Consider the following 27,981-nt stretch of genomic DNA (forward strand, 5'->3'; position numbering starts at 1 on the left):
AAGCTTTTTAATACTCTCCTGCAAATTCCAAAAGACAGTCCCTGCTACTGATAACGCATGCCACTGAGGCGTATTATTTATAGAATATTGCATCCAAGACACATGCATCATAAAGCTCAAAATGATAAAAAAGATTAGCCAATGTTCTTAACTATAATAACTAAACACATAAAGTAAATAGCGTGCCATGCATCGAGCATATCAACCATGAGCCCAGAAGTGATAAACAATCAACAATCATAAACATTGCAGCCGGCTTGCAGAGTGTAGAAAGGATGGCGAGACCTTGTCTCTACATGCTCCATCACCATCGTGTACCTGTATTTAAACTCTGTCTGAACAATTGGACATTTACTTTCTAAAGGCCTTCCATCACATACATATAACACATGCAGGGGCGTCTATTCTTCCGTTATTCACCCCCAAAGGGGAGGGAATAATTTTACCCCTTTGGGGAAGAATTTTGTGTTTTGAAAAAGAAAAAAAAAAAAAAAAAAGGAAAAAAAAAACCAGAAATCAAAAGGATTCAAAGAAGATTTAAATAAAAGAAATAAGTTGGGTAAAAAGTGTAAACTGAAGCATGAAATTGATGGTCACTGGCTGGCAGTGACTGGTCTACAATGTACATGTAGGTGAATTCACCAAGTGTCATTTAGGGAAGAATTATAATGGATACATAGCATTAGCAAACATGTAGCAGTCCCTTGCCTTTTACCTATTCCCATCCCCCAAAAAAAGTTTGAGGGAAACCAGGGAATGCTTTTAGCCCAAAACAGGGAAGAGTTTGGCCAATAATGCTTCCCTGCCTGGACAATGGTGACTAGTAGTAGTCATAAGTATTATAGTACACATACAGATTAAGGAAGCTGGTTCCTGCTTTGCATATTTCATGCAAATCCATTTTCTTTTCAGTTTGGATACCTAACTATATCTAGGGAAGCATTTGGGATTCTAAGGAACAAACCATCAATTAGCTAACTTAAATAAACTTGTCCATGTTTTTCTTCTCTGTAAACCTCAGCTTCAGATCCAAATCCTTGATTATCCTTCCCTAGATGCAATAGTTCAGTGACAATCTCCAAACTCTGCTACAGATGAATTTATTTCTATGGCTTTATAAATCAGGGGTGCGAGTCACCACATATTAAAAAAAAGCTGAAAACAGCTACCAAAAAGCTGTAATTTGGGAAGATCCTATACTTCTGTACAAAGCAAATGTACAAAAAAGTTGAAATCAAAACCAAAAAGCTGAACTCTTTACCCCTGAAAATAACAAATCACAGCCCTGGATAAAGAGCCTAGAGAGGTGTTTGACAGTGAGATTGTCTTCCCTTTAAACCATTAGTCCTTAGATGCAATGGTTCAGTGTCCAGACTGTACCATCTAGAGAAGAATTTGATATTTGTAGAGAAGACCGAATAGAACAATTAACTCACAATTAGCCTAACAGTTGTATAAAAAGTTTCTGGGTCTGAGTAACATATACTCGCCTATATTGAGTGTGTGTTATAAATTGGAAAATTACCAACCATTATACATCGGTAATTTACCAAATTTTGTTTTACTTGCTGAAAAATAGGTACGTTAAAATAAGTGTTTCTAGACTTAAATTCTCAAATTTCATAATTTGTACAAAATTCAAAGTTTATGTTCTAATCTTTCATTTGTTACGTGTAAATGCATAGTGTTCCATACACTTGTATCAAGTTTATCATTGATTCGTTGAAATAAATCTTTCGATAATCTTGATGATTAGGATGAATTGCAATTTGATGTACGCGTTGTGAGATGTCATGTGCCAGGCCCGAGACACTCCGGAGCTAGTTTGAGGACACTACAACAATATATATATGTAATTCTTAATAAATTGCTGCCATTTTTTAAAATTTAACAGTCCTCGAAGTAAAATGTATAAATCTAATGATAATGTACTTAGTGTAGTAGCTGGGATGAAAAGTTGTTCATCATATGAAAATGTTGACCTTTTGTATTGAATATAAAGATTTTCCCCCCAAAACACCAAAAAAATGTAGGTCTTTTTGGGAAAAAATGTATTATGTTCAATATGAAAGGTCAAAATTTTCAATTGATGGTTGGCTTTTCATCCCAGCTACATACATGTTTAAGAACATGTCATTAGATTTATAAAGTTTGCTTTGTCTTTGGACTGTTAAATATCAAACATATTAAAAATATCAAATTTTAATAATTTTCCATAAAATTTGTATTATATCATGAATTTAGAAAAATCAAAATTATTTGATATCAGAAGGGCATTCCTCATATTCAGAATACAATTGGATATGTCTGATGTGCTCTCAGGTCCCACAAAAATACTGTGCAAACTTTGCTATCCGATTCCTTTTAAAACGCTTTTGTTGTAAAAACTTGATGAATAAAAGTAGGCTACTACATGTAAAGACCTTTTCCTGAAGGAAACCTTTTGATTTTCTAACCATGCATCATGCTTTTGAGACCTTTGTTTATTTTTGAGACCTTTTTGAACCATTTGGCTTCACATATGCATTGCAAACTATTAATTTTGATCAAAAGGTACAATATTAAGATATTCCGAATACTAGTAGCAATAAATCTCATTTAGTATAATACATGTATGTATTCCAAGTAAAACAGCATTGTCTGAGTTAAACCTTTTGATTTTCTACCCATGCATCATGTTTTCGAGAACTAGTAGCGATCAATCTTATTTAGTTTATTAATATGCATTCCAAGTAAAGAATTTTCTGAAGGAAACCTTTCACTTTTCTAACCATGCATCATGTTTTAAGACAACTCAAAAATATCTTTTCCTTTGGTGTCTTTTATTTCACCGAATTTTACGCTAAATTACAGTATTTTACTGAAAATTACCCAGAACACTGCCTATATTCAGTCAGGGATGGGAGGTAACAAGAAAAATGAGGAAAAGTACATGTAGATAGCAACTAGCATATTAAAGATGTTCCCTTTTGGTTCCATTTTTGTGGGATTCCAGTTGGGGAAGAATCTGGGGAAGGATGTGACACACCAAGGTAGGGTGAGGGAATAATTTAGATTTTCAGGAAGAATAGACACCCCTGCATTTCAGAGCAAGCAAATTGCTTTAAAACAGATAATTTGAAACTGATTAAAAATGACAAAATATGCAATAACATATTATAAAAAAACCTTTCTTTGCTGGCCAGTATGCATGAACAGTGAGCATATAGTGAACATTTTCATTTTTATTTTTTACACTCAATTCATATATGCAAAGAGCCGGGCCATAATAAAATTACAAAAGTGAGAATTGAAATTTCTGGTAAAACATATGAAAGATCGGTCGTACCGTACTAAGTAAGCTTTCAGCTTGATTTTATCGAGTAAATGAAACCTATAAACTTACAGGTTAATGGCGAGTCAATGATGTCATGTGTTAGTATTCCATATATTGTTAAGCCTCACAATAAATATTGTACAATTCAAGGCAAAGACCAGTGTTTAATTCCAAGAATCACCAGACAAGTCAAAAAGCAAAGACAACCAAAATAAATATCATCCATATCTCTGTGTCTCAAGTCTCATGCGTTCTTTTCACATTCTTGTGCAGGCATAAATTACTTAGGGAATTCTACACATATCTCACAAAAATGAGGGCGTAGTACTAGTAGACGATTAGCGGACCAAAACACTGAATGAAAACACGTACATGCAGCTGTCATGGCTGTACTCAAACGTGCCGGCTGCTACGTACGGATTTTAGTACCTGTTAATTCATACGGATTTTTAAGCCCTAGTGATTTTGTAGTCATTCTCAATATATTACACCAATTCCTAAAACACTATGCAACATTTCCCGTTACAAGTTTTCTCACCAAATACTCCAAGAAGTCCAATTTCGGCTCAAATAGAGAACAGCATATGCCCAAAATCATCTTCTCCGGTCATTTTGCAAATACTAAAACATAACCTCTGACCCTGATGTCCTCGAACAATGTTAGTAAACGTGTCCCATAAGGAGATTTCAAAATGCTACATTTGTGAAATAAATGCGATGTAAATCACAATAATATTCAATAGAAATAGTGTTAAAATATTATGCAATCAAACAACCACCTGTTTGGTGGATAAAATAGCGTTTAGGGTAATAACCTACATATCGAATCTACCACTTTCGCGTTCGAGACTGGAAAGTTTGAGTTTATTTGTTTGCGCGTTACATCTCCAGTAAGCGAAAACATCTGTTGTTGATTTGGGATCACAGCGATCAGGCAGTGGTTGTTGTATAGACTGTTGTCGTCATCTTTTGTGATCTGTGATGGTATAGAAGAGGTGAATTTTGGTCGTTTTAAGTATGTTCATAGAAATCTCGACAAATTGCGTTTGGTTTGACTATGATATGATGTATTAAATATGTAACGATACTGTAGACAACCTACATGAATCTTCAAAACATTTTATACATTAAACTTGCATTTATAGGGCCTACATGTATAACTTATATAACCTATAAATACCACAAACAATACATGTTTATAGGTTAATTACCCACATTATTAACACATTTAAAATAGAATCGAGTGAAATTAAAAGTTTCATGACCATGATTATAGTTAGGCAACGCATTGACCTTCTGATGCATGCGTACAAAAGAATAAGATAAATAAACAAAACTACGACGGTAGGTTAATTAACTTTAAAAACCTAATAATAACTGCTAAAAGTCTTAAATTATTCGTATTCAATTGTTTTTCTGTATTGTTTTGCATGGACCCTTGCCACAAAGCCTAGGTTTCAGTGTGAGTGCATTTTAAATACAGTGTAGACCACCACTTTGAGAGGAAATGCAACCAGTAACTAATCCATGCGGATGAACATTCCGGCTTAACATTGTCACCAATAATAATTTGACAGATTAAACTCAATAGCTGATCGCCTATCCTAAAGCCAAATTTGCTAACCAGTCCCTCCCTCGTCAACAAAGCTGGATTTTCTATATAATGCTGGTATAATGATACATGTGCAACAAACAAACCGGCCGGAACAGCGTGGTGAGATATTGGGCTGAAACCACGCCCTGGTAGTTTAAATAACCCACTGCAGAGCTGGTGTAGAACTCTGTGAGTGACAGGTGTCTTAGTGCTGCGGCAGTGCTGATGCGAAAAGGGGATCGTATTGGGGCTAAGTTAATAGCGTCACTTGCTGAAGACCGACCGTCTGGGTCAGTCATTTATAATTTCGGAGCCGATCAGGTAGTGGCGATCGTCAATAACGCGCTATATAAGTTTTCAACTTTGAGCAACTTTTATTCGAAATCGACTTTATGCAGTGTATTTCTGCACATCGAATTCTGAAGCAATTTCAAAAGCGGTTAACACTTTGAATTCGAAATCGACTTTAGACAACGTGTTTCTGCAAATTGAAATCTGAAGTGGTTAACAATTTGAGTGAGCTGTTTTAAGATAATGACAACGAACCAACTTCTCTTGAAGGATTTTTCTTAATTGATGATTTATTGAACTTCAGCTTGAAAACATTTTACCTAACTTTTCTTCTACTTCGAGTGAAAATGGTGAATAAAACTGGGACTTATGGACAGCTGATTTGAAATTGTCATTAAATTTTATGCAATCCCTGAAGTGAGTAGCGAGTGATTGATTGGATGCTGCTGTGTGTTTACAACTTTGCGCGTCTCATACTACACTGACTGGTCTGAATCCGGGAAAAAATCTGAGAGAAAAACAATTGATTTTTTTTTCACTGGTGGAAAAAATCTTCTGACATATTATAGCAGGCTTTGTTTTATCGACTGCAACCCTGGCTCTCACAAGTGTGTTAAAGATGCAGCAGTGGCCGGCTAGCAGGCCAAGGTACCATAGCAATCCTGTGGACTCAACAACCTCATCTCTTATTTCTTTAGGGGATTTTGACGGATTTGAGAGAAACGCTAATGACACATTATGGGAGGACAATGGTAGAAATGATGCTTCTGGGTCTTGTATGTTTACTGCCCTGAGTCAAGCAATAGCGAGCGTCTCGTGTCAACCGCACCCACGTCTTTGTAATGACACCGCGATGATTTCACCGTCATCAACAACATCATCCTCCTCTTCCTCCGCATCCTTTGTGTCTTCATCCTTAAAATCATCTCCTGGAACCAGGACGCCTTGCTTAAAATTTGCTAATGCCGCTTCTACGGCGGGGACAGTTAATGATGGCGGGACAATTTTGCCTTTGATTCCAACAAGTTTGGCAGATGTATTTTGTACATCATTATCAGATGAACAAAGTGAAACGGATGCGGCGTCCAGAGGTTCTCCTGATTCTCATTATGCTACTAGTCCAGGGGTGACTCCTGACACAACGTTGATTGATTATGCAGGTGAGATAAGGAGTAACTTTATTACTATATTTATAATTTATTTTATTGCGAATTACGTTTATATCACTAGGCCTATATAATTTCACAATTTCACCTATACGTTTGCACAATTACATTATTCCTTATGCTTGAGTTCTACTGAATAAGCCTAACGCTTTTATGTTGTGGCGCGAGTCGAGTGCGTGATATCGCCTAAAATCAAGTTATTTATTTTCTTCTTTTTTTACATTTTTTAAGAGGAGGGCCGGTCTCGCATCCTGGATCCGCCCTTCCCGGTTATTGGTTATCAAACATTAATGGGGTAAAATGAGAATGCAAAATTATGATACGTTGTCGCATCTCTATTCTATGGTCGCATGTACATGTACGCCTATGTGCTGCACCACGGACTACTGTGGTTTTCTTGTCACGCTGGCTTCTCTTTCTCAAAACTGTATAGGCTATATGCATAATTATTATAGTATGATATATAATTATGATTTGCATAATATCATTCCGATGGCCAAATTTGCCAAATCCGGGCCTATTATACTGATCATAGTTCGTACATTATACTGGTTTGGAGACGATCCGCGCAATGAAGATCCCGGATGAAGATATTTCACATTTCGCTGCATCTCGAGTCGTAGTGCAGTCTAGATTTATGTTCGTCTTAAAAAAATGAGACCAAAAAAACCCCATTATTTCTGGGTGTTTTTTTTCAGATGGAGTCTACATGGGCTGTTCATAAAAATGTTTGCTCCCCAAAAAAAAAAAAAATTGCAATAATGTATTATAAAAATGTGTCGAGACATGGAACTGGTTCTCTAATCATGCTAATCTTTTATCCAAAGAAAAAGTGCAACTCCGATCCAACAGGTCTATTTTTTAGACCGGCGAAAACGGCCTACGCGAAAGCTATCTTGTAGGTTATACCTTGTCCTTATATCAGGTCAGGCAAATTACAGAATCGTGTAACCACCCACCCACGGGGCATTAACGTACCATAGGTCTGCTTGCACCATGCCACCGGTATTTTCCAAAACATGTTTTCTGGTCCTATTACCCCAACGGCTAGTTTACATAATAGACTAGCAGTTCTCAACGCTTCATTCACAAGGTGTTTCTGAAGCAAGACACCTTGAGGCAAAACCACGATTAGGCTCGTGCCAGATGAACTGAAACGCGTTCTGTCAAGTCCATTTCCCCGGCTGGCTTCTTGCTTGATACAGGTTTCATCAAGACCTCCGACAACAGCTGCAGACAGATCCAGCGACCCCTGGGACTAATGCATTTTTGCATCCCATCTATAGGGCGCTCTCTATTGACGAAGATTTTTCTTTGTTTGAAACGTTGTGTATTTTTGCAAATGCAAAATGGTATTGTTTCATGCTACTCGTTTACTGATTATTATGATTATTATTACTGTTTGCTTTTAATAAACATGATAAACACTCAATGTGGGCCAATTTAGTAGGTGACGCATCATGCCGGAGCTGTTCCCCTTTCAGCATCATCAGCTAAGCTAAAGGCCCAATTTTTTTGATAAACCACCGTGATGCTCAGTAAAAGACCACTTATTTTTCGATTTGTCACTCAAAGGCCAATTGATGTTTTCAACTTGAATGGCAATTTCCATTCAGCATTGCTTTCGTTACTTGTTTCTCAACAACAAAGCATTTATAAAGTAATTTAGAACCAGCAAAACAACTTTAAAAGGGTTATTTGTGCCTGTCTTTTCACTCTATCTAAAAGCGGCTCTATATGCAACTGTAAAAACATGGTTTTTTCTGCTTTACAGAACCTTTTTTCATTATATAAATGGTTCTTTCTGGCCTTTGCAGAACTTCTTTTTAGGTTTTACTGAGGTTCTACTCGGAACCTTTTTTCTGGCCATGTTCTCATCCGATTCCCCCATAACTCCATGGGGCTAAGCCCTGCACATATTTAAGTTTTTCTCTCATTAAAAGCACAAAGGCCCCATACTTTGAGAGTCTCAGCCTTACACCATTGTACACCTGTATCAATTTCATATTGAAGTTTCCCTCGTGTAGTCCAGGGGTTCCCAACCGTTTTCGGGACGCGCCCCTTTTATAAAAGTTATAAAAGTCAGCAACCACTTGACTCGCGACGGTTTGGATCATGTGTCAAGTTAAGAATACACCGCGACATGACGTTAATCAGTTAATATTTTTTCCATAATTCCATGATTAAAAATGAATATAATAGCATACATTTTCGCGGTTGTCCGATACTGGTAGTAACTAATATTTTCTTTTCGACGTATCAATTTATTCCATCTATATTTTTTTCATATCGTAAATGTCTATAGCAAGTAATATAATCTTTATTTGATAATGGACTCTGAATCTTCAGAGTCTATGATTTGATTAAGCTTTCGGTTTCTACAGACCGCAAGAATGCGATAAAATGAAACTAAATATCACGTCACCAACAGTATCATTACAACTGTTTCTGCCCCATCTTCTTTTCCTATTATCTAATATGATCATCAGTTTTGTCTATTCTTAATAATAGATGACACTATTAACGGGTGTGGTCGATGTGTCGATGGTTACAGATAATTGATTCGCTTTCGTCTTCATGACCTACATGTATAATATTACTTATCACCAACGCGTAAAATATCCATGCACCTCTCCACATTATATATTTCAACTTGCATCTTCTGTATTATCTTTGTATTATCTCCTCTTCCATATCTTTTAACTCGCGATAAATAGATACAATCAGTTTCGCATGAGCAGTGATTTGTTGCTGACACGTGTCGAATTTTTCAGTCAAATTTTGGCGTCGAAAGATAGAAACGTGTCTCTGAGGGAATATGGTTCATAAAATTGTTTATCATTAAAGATTTTGGAACCGGTGTAAAAAAAGCTTGTAATATAACTATAATGTTACTTTTTTAATATATCAATTTTTAGATCATCTGATAGTACATTGTGAATTTCACTTTTCCAGTGTCACGTTTCTAATTACCTCAGCTAACTTTGTTGTGGGTTAAGAATTAATGGCTGAAACAGAATCATGACACCCATTTCCCTGAACTGAGATTTGATCTTCATTATCATGATTATAGCAGTGCAAGTGGTGAAAGAAATAACGCGATATATTGATCACTTGTGGGATTTTTTGAGAACATAAAACATGGGACTACAGATAAATTAAAATATTGAAGCATATATCATGCACAGGGGAGTAGCTTTACGAAGAAAAGAACTGGTTTCTCGATCGAAAGAGGACAGGAGTCAAGAGGAAGGGTAAATGAAAGTTATGTTTTAGTTCGCCATGTCCGATAAAATTCGTATTGATGATAGGTGGATCAACATCCCCAAAAGTAAATGCAAATATCGTCTGATGCATGTTCCCATATTACAGTATGTCATCGCGTTGCCAATGAACTTAATGCTTTGCGTGCTAGCCATGCGCTTCAATGGAAAAAGTTCAACTGTTTTGAAATATTTTCTCAAAATATCAAGAGCTATCTTAAGAACTACTGGATCAATACTAGGCGTGTTTGTACTCATTTTAATGCATTTTTCCTGCTGATTCCAAATATGGTCATGAAAATTTACATTTCTTAAATTTTTGAATTTTGAAAAAAAAATTAAACTTGTCGTCTGCAGTCGACACCCGCGTGAAGAGATTTAAGGGATCAATAGGGGTCGAGTAAGTTACGGTGGTTCTTAATGTAATATTCGCGTGCCAATGTTTGGACAACCATTCTCTCTCTGATTGGACAGACACGGGCATTGATTTAAGGAGTGGATTTAAGGTTCTGGTCTACGGACGATGATATTTTTGCAGCCCTGTACTGAGATTTAAGGATTTGCTGATTTCGAAAGGGCTGTATCTGTATATGCATTGTATTCATTCTGTGATGTCTGTCAGTGTAATGGTAATGAGTTTAGTACAATTAAGTTGAAATTCAATCATATATGGCATGTATGGGGTCTTTATTGTTTCAACTGCGGACTGACAAAGCACATTAAAGAGTAGAATATCCTACTCAGGTTTTCATGCGGGTCAGTCCAGATTAGGCTTAATCGAAATGGCAGTAGATACTTGGCGTATGCAGGTTGTGCCAAGTTACAGCACTGAGTTTCACCAAAATGGTCAAAATTTCGGCACGCCAAACAGTCACTGTCGAAATGCCGAAATTTCGGCACCTGAAGCAAAGTGGTGAGCCAGCTAGAGCCGACGCGATGTAGTACACTCGTGATTACGCAACAGGATTTCTCTACGATGCCACCACTGCACTGCACTGGCAAGTTCGGCAAATTAGCACCATCCGTCTGTTCATATTATTTTGCGTTCAGTATTTTCCAAGTTAATTGTTTTTATGTCAACGGACTTGACTTGATTTTTCCACGCCAATAGTAACTGAGTAAAATGTTCACAAAATGAACCATTCAACTTTTTTAATAAGTCGAATATTTTTTAACTTTTTGCTCAGTTCATCTGTTCATGTGATGACCGTTAAACCATAGATACTTTATTTTTAGTATCTATGGTTAAACACAAAATACACAAATTATTGAAATTATGTAGAACATTTATCATGCATTGTACCATAGACCATTTGATTGTACTCTGTGTCCAAAAAAACACTATTATATATTAATGTTTCCGTACTGTAAATTGATCACGTTTCGTCGGTGTCGGTGGAGATCAAAATCCTCATTGTATGCACCAGGGCATGCACATAAAAATACACAAACACATGAAAATGTGAGTGAACCCGAGAGTAGTTATTTTCGTCTCAGATTGAACTCGTGCCTACGCAGCTCTACGCGTGCCTGTCGAGAAAAAGCGTGCCATAATAACACCATTCGCGTGGTATTAATACAAAAAATGCGCCCACCGAATTGTTCTTGTTCATAGGATTAAAGAGACAATAAATTGCACAAAAAAAGGGTTATTTATGAGTCTTTGATGGTGGTTTAACCGCGCCCGTATATATTTCGGCAATTACTCGGGAAAATTACCGCCATCACCATGTCTGTTTAGTTTAAATATGGCTGCATTACACTCACACAACATTTGCCCAGGCTAATTTTGCCACTAAACACCTTTGTCGCTGGTTTAAACCACAAATTATTTACAGATTTAGGGTCATCTTTAGCATGTTTAGAATATAAATTATGAAAACACACCACTATTATGTTTCCCAAATGGTCCTAATTAGCTTTAATGTCAACATGCAAAAGAGAACAGTCTTGGCTTACAAAATCCATATTTTAACGCGATAAATAATGGCATAAATCAGTAAGCATGGTAAGAAATGACATCATTTAATGAACAATGAAACTGATGAAGGTGGTCTGTTATTTTTGGGATCGGATAGCAACGTTTACACAACATTTTGTGGGGCATGACAGCACATCAGACATGTCAAATTACTTTCTGAATAATTACGAGAAATGTCCTTCTGATACCATTAGGCCCTATTTTATATTTTGTGAATCGCGATATACTTATTAATACCAGGGATATTCTCATATCCCTGGTAATACTAATTTTTATGGCAACTTATTAGCAATTTTGCTTGGCTTCCTTGGCTCATATTATTTCCTATTGAATCTCAATATTTTATATGTTCACTGCCGTTCTGTTAACATGGTTAAGGGTAGACGAGGTATTGTTGGTCGAAGCAATTACCTAAAAATCGATTTGCATTATCTAGATTAATATATTATTGAAAAATAACACCTTGATGTTTTGCAAAAGTTCATTCTACAAATCGTATACTTTGCAAACTTGCTTAATTTATTGTTGTTAATGAGTTATGTACGTTTTACAAAAGTGTTGTTGTTTCAGCCCTCTTTACAACGTAACTCAAGAACCGCAGCACCTATAAAAGTATATATGTGATATTTAAATTCTTCTACACACTCGCTATGAATTGAGCAAAACAGTTTTTGCCAAAGCTCACTACCATTCGTAAGATGCTGGAACTACCAAATCACAACAGTTTAAAATAATTAATAACCTCAAGTTTAATTAATGGCTAAAACTGACACAAATATGACTCCCACTCGTCTTAAATGCTATTGTAATATATGATCAGTTATTACAATTGCCTGTTGTTATTTTATCGCCTGTTTGCCAATGTTTTGACAGAATGTTAGCATGCAGCAACCACAGATATGATATTAGAACACATGTGTTCCAATATTTGTGTTTTAACCCGTCACTTACAACACAGATAAAAGAGAGTTTGCAAAATGAAGTTTGAAAATTTACTCAACTTTAATGGCAACTGCACCGTGGATCTCTTGCTCAATTTTACTTCGCCGCGAACGTCTGATTGGTTACTGCACCCCGAGACTATAGTAAACCAACGTTGGTTCACTAGTCTCAGCTGCACCAATAGCATCTTGTCGCTTAAACTCGGGACATAATGTATCAATGGGCGATAAAAAGAAGGACGTATTTAAGCGACTGCTCCCTTTTGTTTAGTCAGTTGGGTTATTGGTCACACTTCAAACTCTCTAATGTGTTCCAATATATGTGGTTATAAACACACAATTGTGGTTATTTTGTATGACGTATAGGCTATACAGCCCGCTATGTCGAAGGTTAGGTTCGCTATGTCGAAGGTTCGCTATGTCGAATATAACATAGCGACCCTTCGACATATCGAACCTATCATTCGACGGACACCGTAGCGAACCTACGGCGAAATAGCGAATCGATATAGCGAACCTCCGACGCGGATAGTGAATCGACATAGCGAACCTCATCAACACAAAACCCAGCAAACACAAAACGTTTTACACGTCGAAGATGGCGACGGGGGTGGGGCTCAACCCCAATGATTGCTGAAGTCCATGTGATGTGATTGTCCCTACCTATGAAGCTCAATGACCATGGCGCAAGTCCAGTGACCGCCGTCAAAATTCACTCACCTGTTTAATGCACCTCAGAGAGGGTAGGCCTACGTCATGGTTTTAAGATAACAACTTTATTGAGGACCCATCTGGGCTCAGAAGCTGAACTAGTCTGATGATGGAAGCAGAAGACTTCCGTGGTCTGATATGTTGATGCGGTTGCCTTATTTCACGCATCTTGCAATCGGAATCACGGTGTCCTCTCTCGGGATAGCAGTTGGATGTAGCGGATCCGACATTGTCGCTCGACGCCGTCACACTCGTCCAGTGCATTATAATGCCGAAAATAAAGGCGGGATTTAGACTAAATTGACCGTGAATACTCCGTGATGGAAACATGACGTTCGTTATTCACATACCATGTGCTGCGGAATATAGATTATTCCAACATTTTATTGAGGTTTAGGGCCTACATGCGAACCGGGGGGCACTCAACACAAATGACCATACGGGTATGCTCCCCGGAAAGACCCCCTTTTGGGTTTCGCAGCTCCGAAAGACCCCTATATTTGACCAAAATAAAGCTCCGAAAGACCCTTGATTTTGATAATTTCAGCTCTAAAAGACCCAAAATTGCTCATTCCTCATATTTCTTGTTTTTTCAGGCGATTTTCAACCAAAAAGCCAAGAAAGACCCTTGATTTTGACTTTTCGCAGCTCTATATAAGACCCCATTTTACTTGTTCACAGCCCGGTTCGCAGCTCCAAAGACCCCCTTTTACCGGTACGCCGTCAGCTCCCAAAGACCCACCACCTCAAAATTTCGGGGAGCATACCCACCAAAATTTTTGATGTGCCCCCGGGCATGCGAAACTTGAAACCTGGTGAACTGAAAAGACCTGGAAACAATTATCTGAGTGAATACATTATAACTTTTAGGTCTAAACAAATTTAAAACTCTTAGCAATTATTTGGATATAAAATTGGATGGTCCAATTTGATTAACTTTTACCACTCTCCAATTTTTTATGGTGAAAAGTGGGGATCGCTGTGGATCGGTCCCGGGATCGGCACGTGCCACGTGGGCCTTTTAACATGAAACACGAGTGACATGCAATATATCCCCAAAGCGCAACCCGATTCGGAACCAAATTACTAAACGAAACCAGTGAAATCTCAAATCGACCTACGGATTAGGCATGTTAGGGAAAAGGGCAAGAGGTCCATGAATACCCGTTGTAAAAAATCCAAAACATCATCACCTGCGGCATGCCAACGATTGAAACTTGATGCGCAGGGATATTGATATGCACCGCCATGACAGCTAGCGGTCGCTTCCCTCGCACGCGTATGGCACTCGACTACTAGAATATCAACACGCTTAAAAAACGAAAGTCTACCTGGTGTTCAACAGGTGGGCCTAACGCCTACCTGACCCTCTTTGGTAGAAAATTTAACTTTTTGAATTGTCGGTAAATCACTGGAATTTTGAGGTAGAAATTGCACACGAATATAGATTTATTTAGCAATGAATTATCGTGCAATCTCATTTATTTGTTTGTTTAAACGTTTGACCTCCTTGCGGCGCAGAGACACGCTTTGGTCCTGATGGGACCTGGCTCAAACAAAATGCTCAAGCTTTGATGCTAAAAAGCCCATAGGTCTAGATATTGTGGAAAGAAAACAGCGAAACAGATTTTAGACAAGCATGACAAGGAAAAGAAGGGAACTCCCTTAAAATAGCTGCAAATCAAGTGAACAATCTCAACGTCAGCCACTTTAGCTGGGGATTTTCAACTACAGTGGTTCCTCAGTTCGAACCGTATAACGAAAGAATCCTTTGATTTTGTTCGACTTACCTATAATAGTACATGCCCAGAAAAGTAGGCTTAGGCTGGTGCTGGCTCCGATACGATGGTGCAGTGCCGCGTGAAAGATCATATCGAGAAAAGTCGGATTCTGAGCTTTAAGTTTTACATGTAATACACAACCACTACTACTGATTCCAGTCAAAATAGACTATTTTGACAGAATCAGTTGTTCGAACAGATTGGCACACTTTTGGTAGTTCATGGTAGTGAATTTGACCCTAATATGCCCCCAAAGACGATTTGTTTGGTTTGGTGTACATGTATGGAATTGTGGGTGAACCTTTTTGATTCGGAACAAGAGTGTAATAACCTTATATCAGGGCAGGATAAAGCCATAGGGAATGTGTATGACCATGACCATGGACCCCACTGACGGACAAGAGCATCAGGGATTGGATATTGGTGATTTACTGCTCGTTTACTGTCAAAATTAGGAACAATTTAACTATTCGTCGCATTCTTGATAGCTGATGATTAGAATTCCGCGTGCAGTATAAACCGCATTTAAATTGTCTTTGGATTCATGCACTATATATCGACTCCGCATGGGCTCAGATCCCGGGCTCAGATCCACTTATAGGCCTAGTAGGACTGACTTAAATTAAAAGAGGACATCATCTGGTCCCGTATCCAATGTCTATAGGAATATGGGGTGCAGCAAAAAGCCCAATTTTGTCCCCATTTGTATTTTTTTTTTGTGCCGATTGTTCAATTCCCGTACCCACATTTGCCACATTGTTGTCCAAAATTTCAAATTTCGTCTGATTTTTTGTCATTAGCACTTATTACTGATGCCCTCTGCCGCCTGGCTACGCTTTATTACTTATACAAAAATAAAGTTTCTGATTGTCCATGCATTTACAGGTCTATTCAGTGATTTGCTCACCCGGAGGATCTTAAATTCTTCAAAATTCAGATTTTGGCACATTTCTTTAGTAAATGTGCTAACATATCCTAATGGTTAAGCCGAAAGCAGTGTATTAAAGACAAAATAGAACATTTTACATGAAGCTGTAATTTGTCTTGCTATAGGCTATACATTAATTTTGAAATTTACCTAGGCTCACTGAATGGGCCTTTAAGTGTACCTGTACTTTTCAACAATGAAACATTATACAACCATGATACAACTCAGCAGCGTTTAAGTTTCGATTCAAGAACAATGCTGAACTTAAGTCAGATGTTCCTATTATCCTCAGCATCAGTAGTAAATTCCCCATATAATATAATTTATGGTTGGATTGGAATCATATTGAATTGCTTCTGGTTCTAATCAAAAGACCATTAACTGAAGGTACCGAGTGATTTTCCATCTATTCTGCAAAGTGCACGCGAACGGCACGTTTCAAGTCGGACAGTATCGGAAACTTTAGACACTGTAAATAATGCATATTAAAAATGTAGCTGTGAATATATCGAGGGTTTAGGACCATCTGCTATAGCTGCCTTTTGTGTCTTATATTTTAGATGCAGATTATGGTCAAAATATATAGGGCAGCTATTGCAGACATATGACCTTCTGGCCCCTCGATATAAAGCCGTGAGACGCACAATATGCCGCATCACAGATATTGGAACCATCGACGGCCCACTTTTTCCAAAGACCCGTGCACTCCTATCCCTAGTTTGTCACGACTGTAAACCGATGTCTTGCAAAAAAGACATGTCCGAGTCCTGTGAAGTCAGTTTGAGACACGTATTTAGTTAGACACAAAGTCACGTCTGTGTACAAGAAATGTTTAAATGTCACGTCTATATGCATGACACTCATACACGTTTTCACGTAAAACACTCCGGTTTTGTAAGACGTGTACGTGTCTAAACGGTGTCTTAAGCCAGTTTTAAGAGATGACTTGCTGTGGAGGACTGATTGTGTCTTGGGTTGAGTTTTCATTGTTTCGTGGCCCGTAGATAATCTCGCGACTACAGTTCTCGCGACAAAAGGAAATATTCGATGATTCATGGCAAGTTTTGAAATCACACGAAAGATAGTCTGTGCATACTGCATGCAGTTACTGTCCGTTTTCCTATACACAATACACAGTGCTCTCACCATTGACGCGTGACCCCTACAAATGATGTACGTTGCAAGAATGGGCACTTGCCTAGTTAACATCACTGTGTGAAAAATAACCAGCCAATATGTTAGCTATTCTCCAAACTTCTAGCAAATATATTTCTCTAACATGACCTAAAATTACAGCTAGGTTAGATGTTCAGAAATAGTCGCACTTTTGTAAAATATGAGTGAGGGCAAGGCATAGCTAGCCAACTCCCCGTGTTAATTGAATGGAGATTTGACCGAAAATATTGGTATCGGACCGCTCACTTCTGAAGGATGCCACAACAAAACGGTACAAGCTACATCTTAACTATTCTCTGGCAATCATCATGATGAGTTTCTTATATAGTATGCCGAAATTGGGTACTGTAGGTGATTGACAAAGGGTCGCACTTTTCTGATAAATAAGTGACAGTGAACATGAAATATCAGCGCCCATAAACCCAAGTTAGTAGCTAGTTAGTGGAGGCCGTCACGGGACTGATTATTGATTATTGAAGTGCCTTATTAATAGATACGCACGATTTAGGGCAAGAAAAACAAACCGGGACACTTTTGGAGACATCATCATCATCATCATCATCATCATCATCATCATCATCATCATCATCGACATCATCGACATCATCATCATCATCACTTTCTACATTTTTTCTAAACAACATAGGGCCTACCGTTTTAATAAGATTTTTTTCTTGAAATGCATGTAACTATAATTATTGTTTAGAGCGTGATGAAATAAAACATCACGATTTTCATCACAAAACAAATATAATGCATAAGAAATCGTTTGTTTTAGAGCGTGATGATGAAATAAAACATCACGATTTTCATCCCGAAACAAAGTAATACATAAGAAATCAATTTTTCGTGAGTGATGAAATAAAACATCAAAATTGTCATCACGAAACAAAGTAATACATGAGAAATCGTTTGTTTTAAAGCGTGATGAAATAAAACATCACGATTTTCATCACAAAACAAAGTAATAGGCCTACAAAAGAAATACATTTTTCGAGAGTGATTAAATAAAACATCACGATTTTCATCACGGAACAAAGTAATACATAAGACATCGTTTGTTTGATTGCAATCAACCGCGACAGTTCGTCTCACACACATAACAATTATGCACTGCGATCAAATAGGTTGATGACAACATTTGATTGAATGGACTGCACTGCGCCATGATTACGTGCACCGGTTCAAATCCTTTGTTTGGAGCCAATCAATAATTTCACGTACAGCCTCTATGCAAATTAGAGTTTACACACGCTGCAGCTGGGGTAATCGACCGAAGCTGGTTGCCGTTAGTGATCGAATGCATGAGCTTATTTGCTTTATTAGAATCGATTTACTGGATTAATTTCCTGTTAACTGGGTTTAATGCCACAAAGGTCGAATCGCCTTTGCCATGGACCATGACTGCATCATGGTTACAGACCGTGTACCTGTATTATCCATAGGGAGAGAAACTACTGGGAACCACATACTCGGAAACCATACGAGCCGCTTCGCGGATCCGCGGCTCGCTCACGCCGCTTCGCGTGTCCCCACTATCGCGAGTCAGTCTTTGACAAAGACTACACGAAAGAAGACTTGATGTGAAATCGGTTTATCCTTAGTGTAAGCAGAGAGCACGAAATATTAATAGGATTAAAGTTAGGGTTAGGATTTAGGCTTAGGATAGGGTTAGGGTTAGGATTAGAGTTGGGATTTGTTACGTGCTCTCTTACACGAAGAATATACCTGAAATTGCATGAAAATAGTCAGTGTAAAATCTACAAAATCTCCAAGTTCAAAGTAAGGGTTTCTGACATTAAAAAATCTTCTTAAATTTGATTTGGTGTCCCCACTCTCTAAATTCTAAAGAGTGAAAAATTCAATCCTCCTCGGAGTGACTCTTCGGGTCAATCGAAAAGATTGACATTTCAATCTACTAAAAGTGAAAATCACATATTTATCTCCATACGAGTAAAATTTTCACTCTGCATGCAAAGAGTGAAATTTCAATCTTTTTAGTGAAATTTTCAATCTTTTCACAGAGTGTTCCCTCAGCACAATCTCTCTCGATTGAAGTTTATTTATGTTTATTAAATTATGAAATGTCAATCTTTTCGATTGACCCGAAGAGTCACTCCGAGGAGGGTTGACTTTTTCACTCTTTAGAATTTAGAGAGCACATCAATTGACGTTGAACAAATCTCCCTTTTGAAAAACTTTAATTATTACGTATTATATTTACACGTATTTTCCATTTCCATGGGAGTGAATTGGCGAACACTAGACGCACGAATTAAAATCACTGAAATGACCAAACGTACCACATGTCATCACTGTATCTTCTAGCACTACCTCAATTCCGTACTGTCGCAAGTTTTCAGGCCTTTGCCATAGCTGAAAGCAGTTTAATTTGTTTATGTTGCATCTTGTCAACCTTACCTCATAGTCTAAAATAATAACACATGCTATAACTATCTGAATTTATCTTTATATTTCCCTTATTCAGGTTCTCCGTCCAGAGATTCAGGTGTAGGCAAACCAAAAAGAAGACCATACTCCAAACTTCAGCTGATGCATCTTGAGCAGGAATTCCAGCAATCTATGTACCCGTGCAGAGAAAGACGGGCATGGTTATCACAGCTCCTCAGTCTTTCAGAGAGACAGGTTCGTTTTCATAACTATAAAATTCTGATTTTTTTTAACGGGTTCGCCGTCGTCGGATAGTAAACGGCTCTTTTCAGAGCCACCGCTTATTTAAATTTTCTCTGTTGACAAAGAGCGGTCTTCAACGGCTCTTTTCAGGGCCACCAAAACTTTTACATTATTAGATAGGCGAGGTCTGCTTGTTCTCTGTTGACAAGGGGCAGTCTTCAGTGAACGGCTCTTTTCAGAGCCATAAGTAGACAAGAGGCGGCCTACATATCTCATTATTAGGTACTTTGTTCTAAAGAAGTCGGACTATTCTTGACGAAAGCTTGACAGTTAATTCCAACTTGTCCGACGGCGAACCAGCTAAAAACTTGACTAACAGTTACGACCTCCCGTCGTAAAAGTCTATCCCACAATTTATAAAATTCCTACAGGCCAGTATGGAATATACATTAGAATAAAGATCAAACATAGAAGCAAAGGGACGTGTGACACAACATATCCGAAAAGTATACAGTTATCATGGTTATATTTGAAGTAATTACTTGTCATTGCTTGTTGCTTTTTGTTTAGATCACACAATATAGAATGCAGAGATTGTCCAAATGTATATCGGTTTATAGGGCACTTAATGCAGATAGGACTTTTTTCCTCTAAACCATCGATATATCGACTGCTCAGTGCCAGAAGTGGTTAAGTGCAGTAGCTGCCATGTCAGTGTAGCTGCCATCCAGATGACTACCGGTAGGGTATATACTGTGTGTAAATTGCCAAATGATCACATGGCAGCTATTGTACTTATCCATTTCTGGCAGTGAGCAGTCGATATACAGTGTGAATCTTGTAGGAAAACAAAATCTAGTCTAAAGTTGACAGACCACTTGCATTTATGTGCACATCTCGGAACCATTGAAGATCAGAGAAAATATCTTAAACAGCCCACAATGCATTTCTTCTATTTCAATTATTTTCTGTACTGATTTGCTATCTAATGCAACATGTGACGAAAAAAAAAAAAAAAAGAACCTCAATGATCAACAGAGCAGATCCTGATCTTGCAAAATATGTTTATTTCTTGACTATCTACACATATTTAGCCAGTCTATTCCCAACATTGTCAAAATGTACTGAAAGTTTTGGTGGCCCTGAAAAGAGCAGTTCCTTGAACACCGCACCGCCCCTTCTCATTGAAGGGACGGTGTTCAAAGGAAACCTTTATACAAAGTATAGAAGTGTCATCGTGAGGTGGCCGTGATCATGGTGATGCGTCATGTTGCAAACGATTATGGGAAGAATAAGGAATCTTCTCTGCAAGATTTAATGAATCCATGCAATACAATAATTTTCTTCTGTCCTTCATTTTTTTAACATACAGGTCAAGATCTGGTTTCAGAACAGACGAACCAAGCTGAAGAGAACAGTGGAACGGGAGAAGAAGGAGCATGCGCAAATGCAAAGAGATATGGCAACATTAGCGATGCAATTTTACGCACCTGCTGCAATTCAATAATGAAAATAAATGGACATTTCCTGGTGAAAATCTTCATTGTAATACGTGTAGTTTGTGGACAGAGCTATAGACGAATCCAACGAGCCAAGTCATGGTCAGGATGTGGTCGGCCATATTTGGGTACCCGCATGCACCAAACAGGTGTTGTGAGTACCCAATTGAGTGGATTAAACCCGCTTAAAATTCGATGTTAGATTCTTTTGTGTTGTAAACTGTCATCATTCTTTTGTCTACGTGTTACACGGGTGATAGAATGCAGTTTATAATACCCTTCAAGGCCGCATCATCCCACATTTTAGTTGGGTACCGTCGCGGCTAATGGCTGCCATTGAGGAGCAGGAATGCGTGAAATTGGATTCGTCTATAGATGAGCCAGCTTGTTCATTGTCTTCCAGGATTTCTCTACTTGGTGCCAGTTTGTGATGTCTTCCAATAAACACTGACTTTGAAACAATGTAATATAATGTTGGATATTTTGTGATCTGCTGCCTAAACATGCTGAACATTTTAGTGTCTTGCGATTCATCTATTGTACCAAAATGGAAATGTGGCAAATTTTAGTGGTGTAAATTATTCTTATTATGATTTTTCCAATCCTGCGTGTGTTTTTAGTACGGAACAATGTCTTCCATGATTCATCTATGCACAAATAACTTTAAAACATGATGCCTTAATAATTAATTTAGCTGTTAGAATACTTGTTAAAATTTGAAACCAGCACGGATAACTAGGTGAACCACACAATTGCAATTTTAACCAACAAATTTTAAAAACTTATGAGGAAAATGTATAATTTGAATTTTTCTGGAATGGTCCATTAATTGCCGAAGAATCCATAAAGCTTTTCTGTGTAATTGTGTGCAAAACAGTGCAAGTACCGTTTAGTTGAGACGTTCAGTAAATATTAGGGCTCGATTGTTAGAACGGTAACTTTACCGAACCTTGGGTGCCATAATGTACCAGCTTTGTTGGGTAAAATATCACTATTTTGATGGGTAATTCGGTAAAATTTACCCAAGAATAAGATGAAATTTTGATATTACCCAACAAAAGAGTGACATTTTACCAAACAAAAGAATTATTCTGCTTAAGTTCGTTTTATAAGTAGGCCTATTCGAATCACTCTCTCATTGTGTAATAATTTTGCAATTCAATTAATACCGTACTTAAATTTGATGGTATTTATCTAAAGAGTTCCTATCCATGTCCATGTCAATGGCATGAGGATTTGGACACGCTTGCTGGTCTTGGTATGTCGTGCCCATGGGTAAAGTGCGTATTTATTAATACGTATTTATAAATAGCGTCGACGGTAACTGGTTATAAAGTGTTATATACCCGGCACATACCGCGTATACATGGTATAGCTGGGAAATGTGAGTGCCCTCCCCGGGGTTATATATAAGTGTGGGTCGTATGGCAGCGTGTGGCCGTGTATACGTACGAATGAACGTCCGTGCGAACGGCCGTATACTGCGCAAGTCGTAAAGAGTATCGCATCCTCTCCATACCGGGTAATCAAGCTGTATCCCCGGGGCTGTATCCGTCTTCTCATGATGCAGTCATGTCTACAGTAGAATTCATCTCGACCTTTGCAGGACTTAACCCCATTAAAAGCTATTAAACCAAGATAACACTCATTGAAACAGCTCAACTGATTAAATCGGATCTTCTCTGGTTGTGCACAAGTGTCTGTTTTCATGTGCGATATCGCAATAAAGCTGGTATTCATAGCTTCAGTTGGGTAACCGATTATAAAGGAAACGAAAGGAAACAATGGTATGTGTACCTTTGTTCACGAAATGAGACAATGGCGTGCTTTTTGTAAAGCAGCATTCTTGAAAATGAGCAACATAATGATTGTTGACTTAACACGGTTTGGAAATAATTTCTTCATATTTTTGGTGTTATCTGTCGTTTACATGTCCTTCCTAAAACACAAAAGTGCGACCCTCTCCAAACACCTAAATTAGCTAAAAATTTAGGACATGTTACAAAACTATATTGTCTAGAATTTTAGAAGAGTACTTTTCATATTGGCCGGCTATGTTTCACACAGCGACGTTAAGGGCTGGGGTATGAACGTTTGGACAGTATTTATTGTGGGACATTAGAGCACATCAGACCTATCGAATTGCATTCTGAATACGAAGAATGTTACATTCTTAGAAAAAAAGGTTCCAGAGGGGGTTCTTGAAATGACAAATGGTTCTTGTTGGAACATCACATCTCCAAAGAACCTTTTAAGGTTCTTTATGTTCTTGAAAAGGGTTCTAAATAGCAAAATGTGGGTTCTATATGGCTATAGGGTTCTTCCAAGAACCATAATTTTAAGGACAACGGGTTCCAGACTGTCAAGACACACCTAGGCCTATGTTGCAATAATATACCTACACATGATAAATGAGTTTTAAATTAGATGTTTTTGTACTTTATCCTTTTGAACAATACTGTCTATAAAAAGTGAGCTTACTAGTTATTTTCTTTTCCTTAATTTATTTGATATACCTATTTCAATGATACACTGGTGAGAATTTCAATTAATTATTCCTGCTGCGTAACGATATGTAGTGTGCAGTAAAGCGGCCATCTAGCGAGTTCACATGTTGACACCATAGAATATATATTCTGCTTTTTAAACTTTTACCCCATAATTTTCCCCATTCTTCAAGCCATGCCTTTATTGGGGGCTAATTTATCGTAAGCTTCTTGGATGTATACATATTTTGCGGTTAGTGGTTCTTTGTTGCCCTCCAAAGAAGGTTCTTTCTAGAACCCATTAAAAAAGGTTCCATCAAGAACCTGTAGGGTGCTCCCAGTGGGACAAACTGCAAGAACCATTAATGGTTCTTGAAAGAACTATTAAGGTGCTTAATAGAACCTGAATGGGTTCTAGATAGAACCCTGTTTCATGGTTCTTTATAGAACCTCCACAAAAGGGTTCTTAAGTAGAACCTTACATGGTGCTCCCCACGGGACAAGCTTTAGCACCTTTTATGGTTCTAAATGGAACCTCTTTTTCTAAGAGTGTATTCTGATATCAAATAATTTTGATTTTTGAAATTCGCAATTTAATACACATTTTATGGCAAATCATTAAAATTGATATTTTTGATATTTAACAGTACTTGAAGTAAACTTTATAAATCTGATGATTTATACTTAAAGTGTATGTAGGTGGGATGAAAAGCCGACGATCAAAAAATTTTGACCTTTCGTATTGAAGATATGGATTTTTTTTCCCAAAACACCAAAAAAATTAGGTCTTTTTGGGAAAAAATCCATATCTTCAATATGAAAGGTCAAAATTTTCAATTGACCGTCGGCTTTTCCTCCCTGCTTCATACACTTTAAGAATATGTCATTAGATTTATATAATTTACTTCGAGGACTGTTATATATCAAAAATTTGAAAAATATCAAATTTTTATAATTTGTCATAAAATTTGTATTATATTGTAATTTTCAAAAAATGAAAATTATTTGATATCAGAATGACATGCTTCGTATTCAGAATGCAATTCGATAGGTCTGAGGTACTCTTATGTCCCACAAAAAATACTGTCGAAACGCAATAAACGCTCATTTTAGATCCCTTAACTAGGCAATGTACTATTACCTATAACATAAACTAAAACATCAAAGTACGAATATTTCCAAACATCTAAATTAGCTAAAAATTTAGGACATGTTAAAAAACTATATTTTCTAGAACTTTTAATATTGGCCGGTTATTTTTCACACAGCGACGTTAACTAGTCATATCCCCATACTTTTAACGTAGGGCTATTTGTAGAGGTCACGCGTCAATGGGAAAGAGCACTGTGTATTGTGTATAGGAAAACGGACAGTAACTGCAGTATGTGACGATTTATTTTGATATCAAGACGTACATGTATGTATATTTTGTATATAGAAAGCTGATAATAATAATGATTTTGTTGAGGCAGGCATTGGGAGAACGTGCATGATTCTTAAAGCTTAAAAGCTTGCGCAAAATCGAAGATATTAGACCCAAAACAGTACCAAGGAATTGCACCGTGCGTAATGCCATGGTAACATGATGCAGTCATGTCTACAGTAGAATTCAATTCGACCTTTGCAGGACTTAAACCCCATTAAAAGCTATTAAACCAAGATAACACTCATTGAAAACAGCTCAACTGATTAAATCATATCTTCTCTGGTTAAATACACACAACATATGTGTCTGCTTTACACGTACAATGGAGCAATGAGCTGGGATTATACTTTCAGTTGGGTGAACGATTATAAAGCGAGCGCTAGAGAACAATTGTGTGTGGTCTTTGTTTACGAAATGAGACAATACGTGCTTATTGTTAACCAGCGTTCTTGAAAATGAGAAACATGGTGGTTTGCAGACTTAACACGGTTTGGAAATAATTTCTTCATATTTTTGGTGTTATCTGTCGTTTACATATCCTTCCTAAAACACCAAAGTACGCATATTTCCAAACATCTAAATTAGCTAAAAATTTAGGACATGTTACAAAACTATATTGTCTAGAATTATAGAAGAGTACTTTTAATATTGGCCGGTTATTTTTCACACAGCGACGTTAACTAGGCAATGTACTATTACCTATAACATTAACTAAAACACCAAAGTACGCATATTTCCAAACATCTAAATTAGCTAAAAATTTAGGACATGTTACAAAACTATATTTTCTAGAACTTTAGAAGAGTACTTTTAATATTGGCCGGTTATTTTTCACACAGCGACGTTAACTAGGCATATCCCCATACTTTTAACGTAGGCTATTTGTAGAGGTCACGCGTCAATGGGAAAGAGCACTGTGTATTGTGTATAGGAAAACGGACAGTAACTGCAGTATGAAACCACCATAATATTGGTTTAATAATGATGAGAGAACAAAATAGTGTATACCTCCGCCATCGCCATAATTTGTTTCTCATGCATGGGTACCTAAATAGTGTATACCTCCGCCATATTGGTTTCTCATGTATGAGACCGAAATAGTGTATAGGCCCTTTATCCGCTATTTAGTTACTAAGTTTGCGGGCGTAGCACTTAAATCGGCACAACGTATTTTGAAATCGAAGTTTAATCCGGAGAAACGATAAGTTTATGGTCTGAAAAGTCCCAAGTATTAAAATGAGGTTATTGAACAGAATAATATGCTGCACTGTGTATCACACACACCAATCAATCACGCAATAAATAGCAATAGCCTCATTAGCATACTTGGAACTACAATCAACGAAATTAATGTTGGCACACTCTGGCATACTAAATGTAAATCGCCACCCCTCTCCCCCAGTTCAATGTTGATGAAAACACTTTTTCCATTCGGCTCTCCAGTCTCGCCAACATTGATTGAGGGGGAATGGGGGAGGGAAGGAGAAAGGAGAAGGTTATACTTCTCAGCAAACATAGTTATACTAATTTCACTGAATTATCAGAGCGGCAATGAAGAGTTGCAACATATTGTCAAGGTGTGCCAACAATTAATTTCGTTGATTGTAGGTATATCAAAGACCTACCGGGGGAGAAACACTATCTTGCCCTCGTGCATGTCGTGATGTGACAAGCAAATATGCATGGCGGAGTCAGTACTCTTTTGGTCTAATTTCTTTGCGCAATACGTAGACAGGTTAAACATGTACGTGACTGCTGCTTCACGCCAGTATTGTTATGATGTAGACAATAGATGGAATTATATTTTGTACAGATCGAATGGCCATGGATACTTGACCAGTAAATAAATTGTGAAACATATAACTCGTACAAAGATTCTTGTCATTTGTCGTGTCATCTTGCCATAAATCGTAGTTTCATACAAACAAAACATTTGAGATTTCAAGATTTTGATATTGAATTTTCCACCTTAAATACCCCTTGATAAATTTGTGACTATTTTTGCAAAAAAAAAAAAATAATCACACTGGTAACAAAAGTTATGTATATTAAAGGGGCAAGGAATCCAGTTATACACCGGAATTTCAGTGACTCTAAACAAGCGGTAGGCCTACGTTGTTTATGATAATAAAAAAAAAAAGTGTATGCCTACCGCTAGAATGTACCTCATTTATTAACATAAAAATTATACAATGAACCACTTGTCTTGAATCACTGAAATTTCAGTGACGTAAGCGGATTCCTTGCCCCTATAATATACATAACTTTTGTTACCAGTGTGTATTTATTTTGTGAGAAAAGTGCAAAATTAGTCGCAAAATTTATCAGGGGGTGTAGTACCACGTTAAGAAATCGCCATTAGGACCTTATCATTTCATTGATATAGGCCTAACTCAAAACGTTGACACTCAGCGCGGCGTCAGTGATGATTGTTGATTGAAAAATGTCAGGTGGTGGTCGCCGTGCATTCTCTAAATTCAGTAAATTTTCATCATCAACCGTGTAATTGAATGGGATTATTTTGAAATTTTAAAACGCTTGAAATATCACAAACAAATAGGCTTATGTTAATAAATAATATAAATACATGCTAAAACCGTTGGGGTTCGATAATGAACCCCACAAAACTAACCGAGTATATGGAAAATGCCATAGGCCTACGGCCGGGCGGTTTCACAAGTTGCCGGCTCGATCACGTCATTCGCCGCCTGGTCCCTTTCGCCCACAAATCAGAGCGCCATCATTCATTTTTTTAAAACAAAGTTGACTAGTCACATATATAGTGGAG

General features: G+C 37.5%; 2 protein-coding genes across 3 annotated transcripts in view; one reads left to right on the plus strand and one right to left on the minus strand.

The window, feature by feature from the left end:
- The window catches only part of LOC140136261 (uncharacterized), a 267,128-nt gene extending 263,198 nt beyond the window's left edge, over positions 1-3,930 (minus strand). The window contains exon 1 of one of the 2 annotated variants that reach the window (XM_072157986.1): positions 3,855-3,930. The gene's annotated coding sequence lies outside the window, so the exon portion shown is untranslated. Of the gene's footprint in view, positions 1-3,385; positions 3,530-3,854 lie in introns of those variants that run through there. The other variant, XM_072157987.1, reaches the window with a different exon arrangement.
- A 1,265-nt stretch (positions 3,931-5,195) lies between these two features.
- LOC140136641 (homeobox protein Hox-A9a-like) lies at positions 5,196-21,825 on the plus strand. Its single transcript, XM_072158321.1, has 3 exons — positions 5,196-6,361; positions 19,637-19,794; positions 21,155-21,825. Exons 1-3 carry the CDS (start codon positions 5,821-5,823, stop codon positions 21,287-21,289), a joined length of 834 nt encoding a protein of 277 aa, XP_072014422.1. The 5' UTR covers positions 5,196-5,820; the 3' UTR covers positions 21,290-21,825.
- The last annotated feature ends 6,156 nt before the right edge of the window (positions 21,826-27,981 follow it).

Source organism: Amphiura filiformis, chromosome 16 (genome assembly GCF_039555335.1).
Source record: "Amphiura filiformis chromosome 16, Afil_fr2py, whole genome shotgun sequence".
In the NCBI taxonomy this organism is placed as follows: domain Eukaryota; kingdom Metazoa; phylum Echinodermata; class Ophiuroidea; order Amphilepidida; family Amphiuridae; genus Amphiura; species Amphiura filiformis.

Bases quoted from the DNA above. Each gene is read 5' to 3' on its own strand.
- LOC140136641 (XM_072158321.1), top strand. From the start codon at position 5,821: ATGCAGCAGTGGCCGGCTAGCAGGCCAAGGTACCATAGCAATCCTGTG. The intron at 6,362-19,636 runs GTGAGATAAGGA...TCCCTTATTCAG, and splicing joins AACGTTGATTGATTATGCAG to GTTCTCCGTCCAGAGATTCA. The intron at 19,795-21,154 runs GTTCGTTTTCAT...TTTAACATACAG, and splicing joins TCAGTCTTTCAGAGAGACAG to GTCAAGATCTGGTTTCAGAA.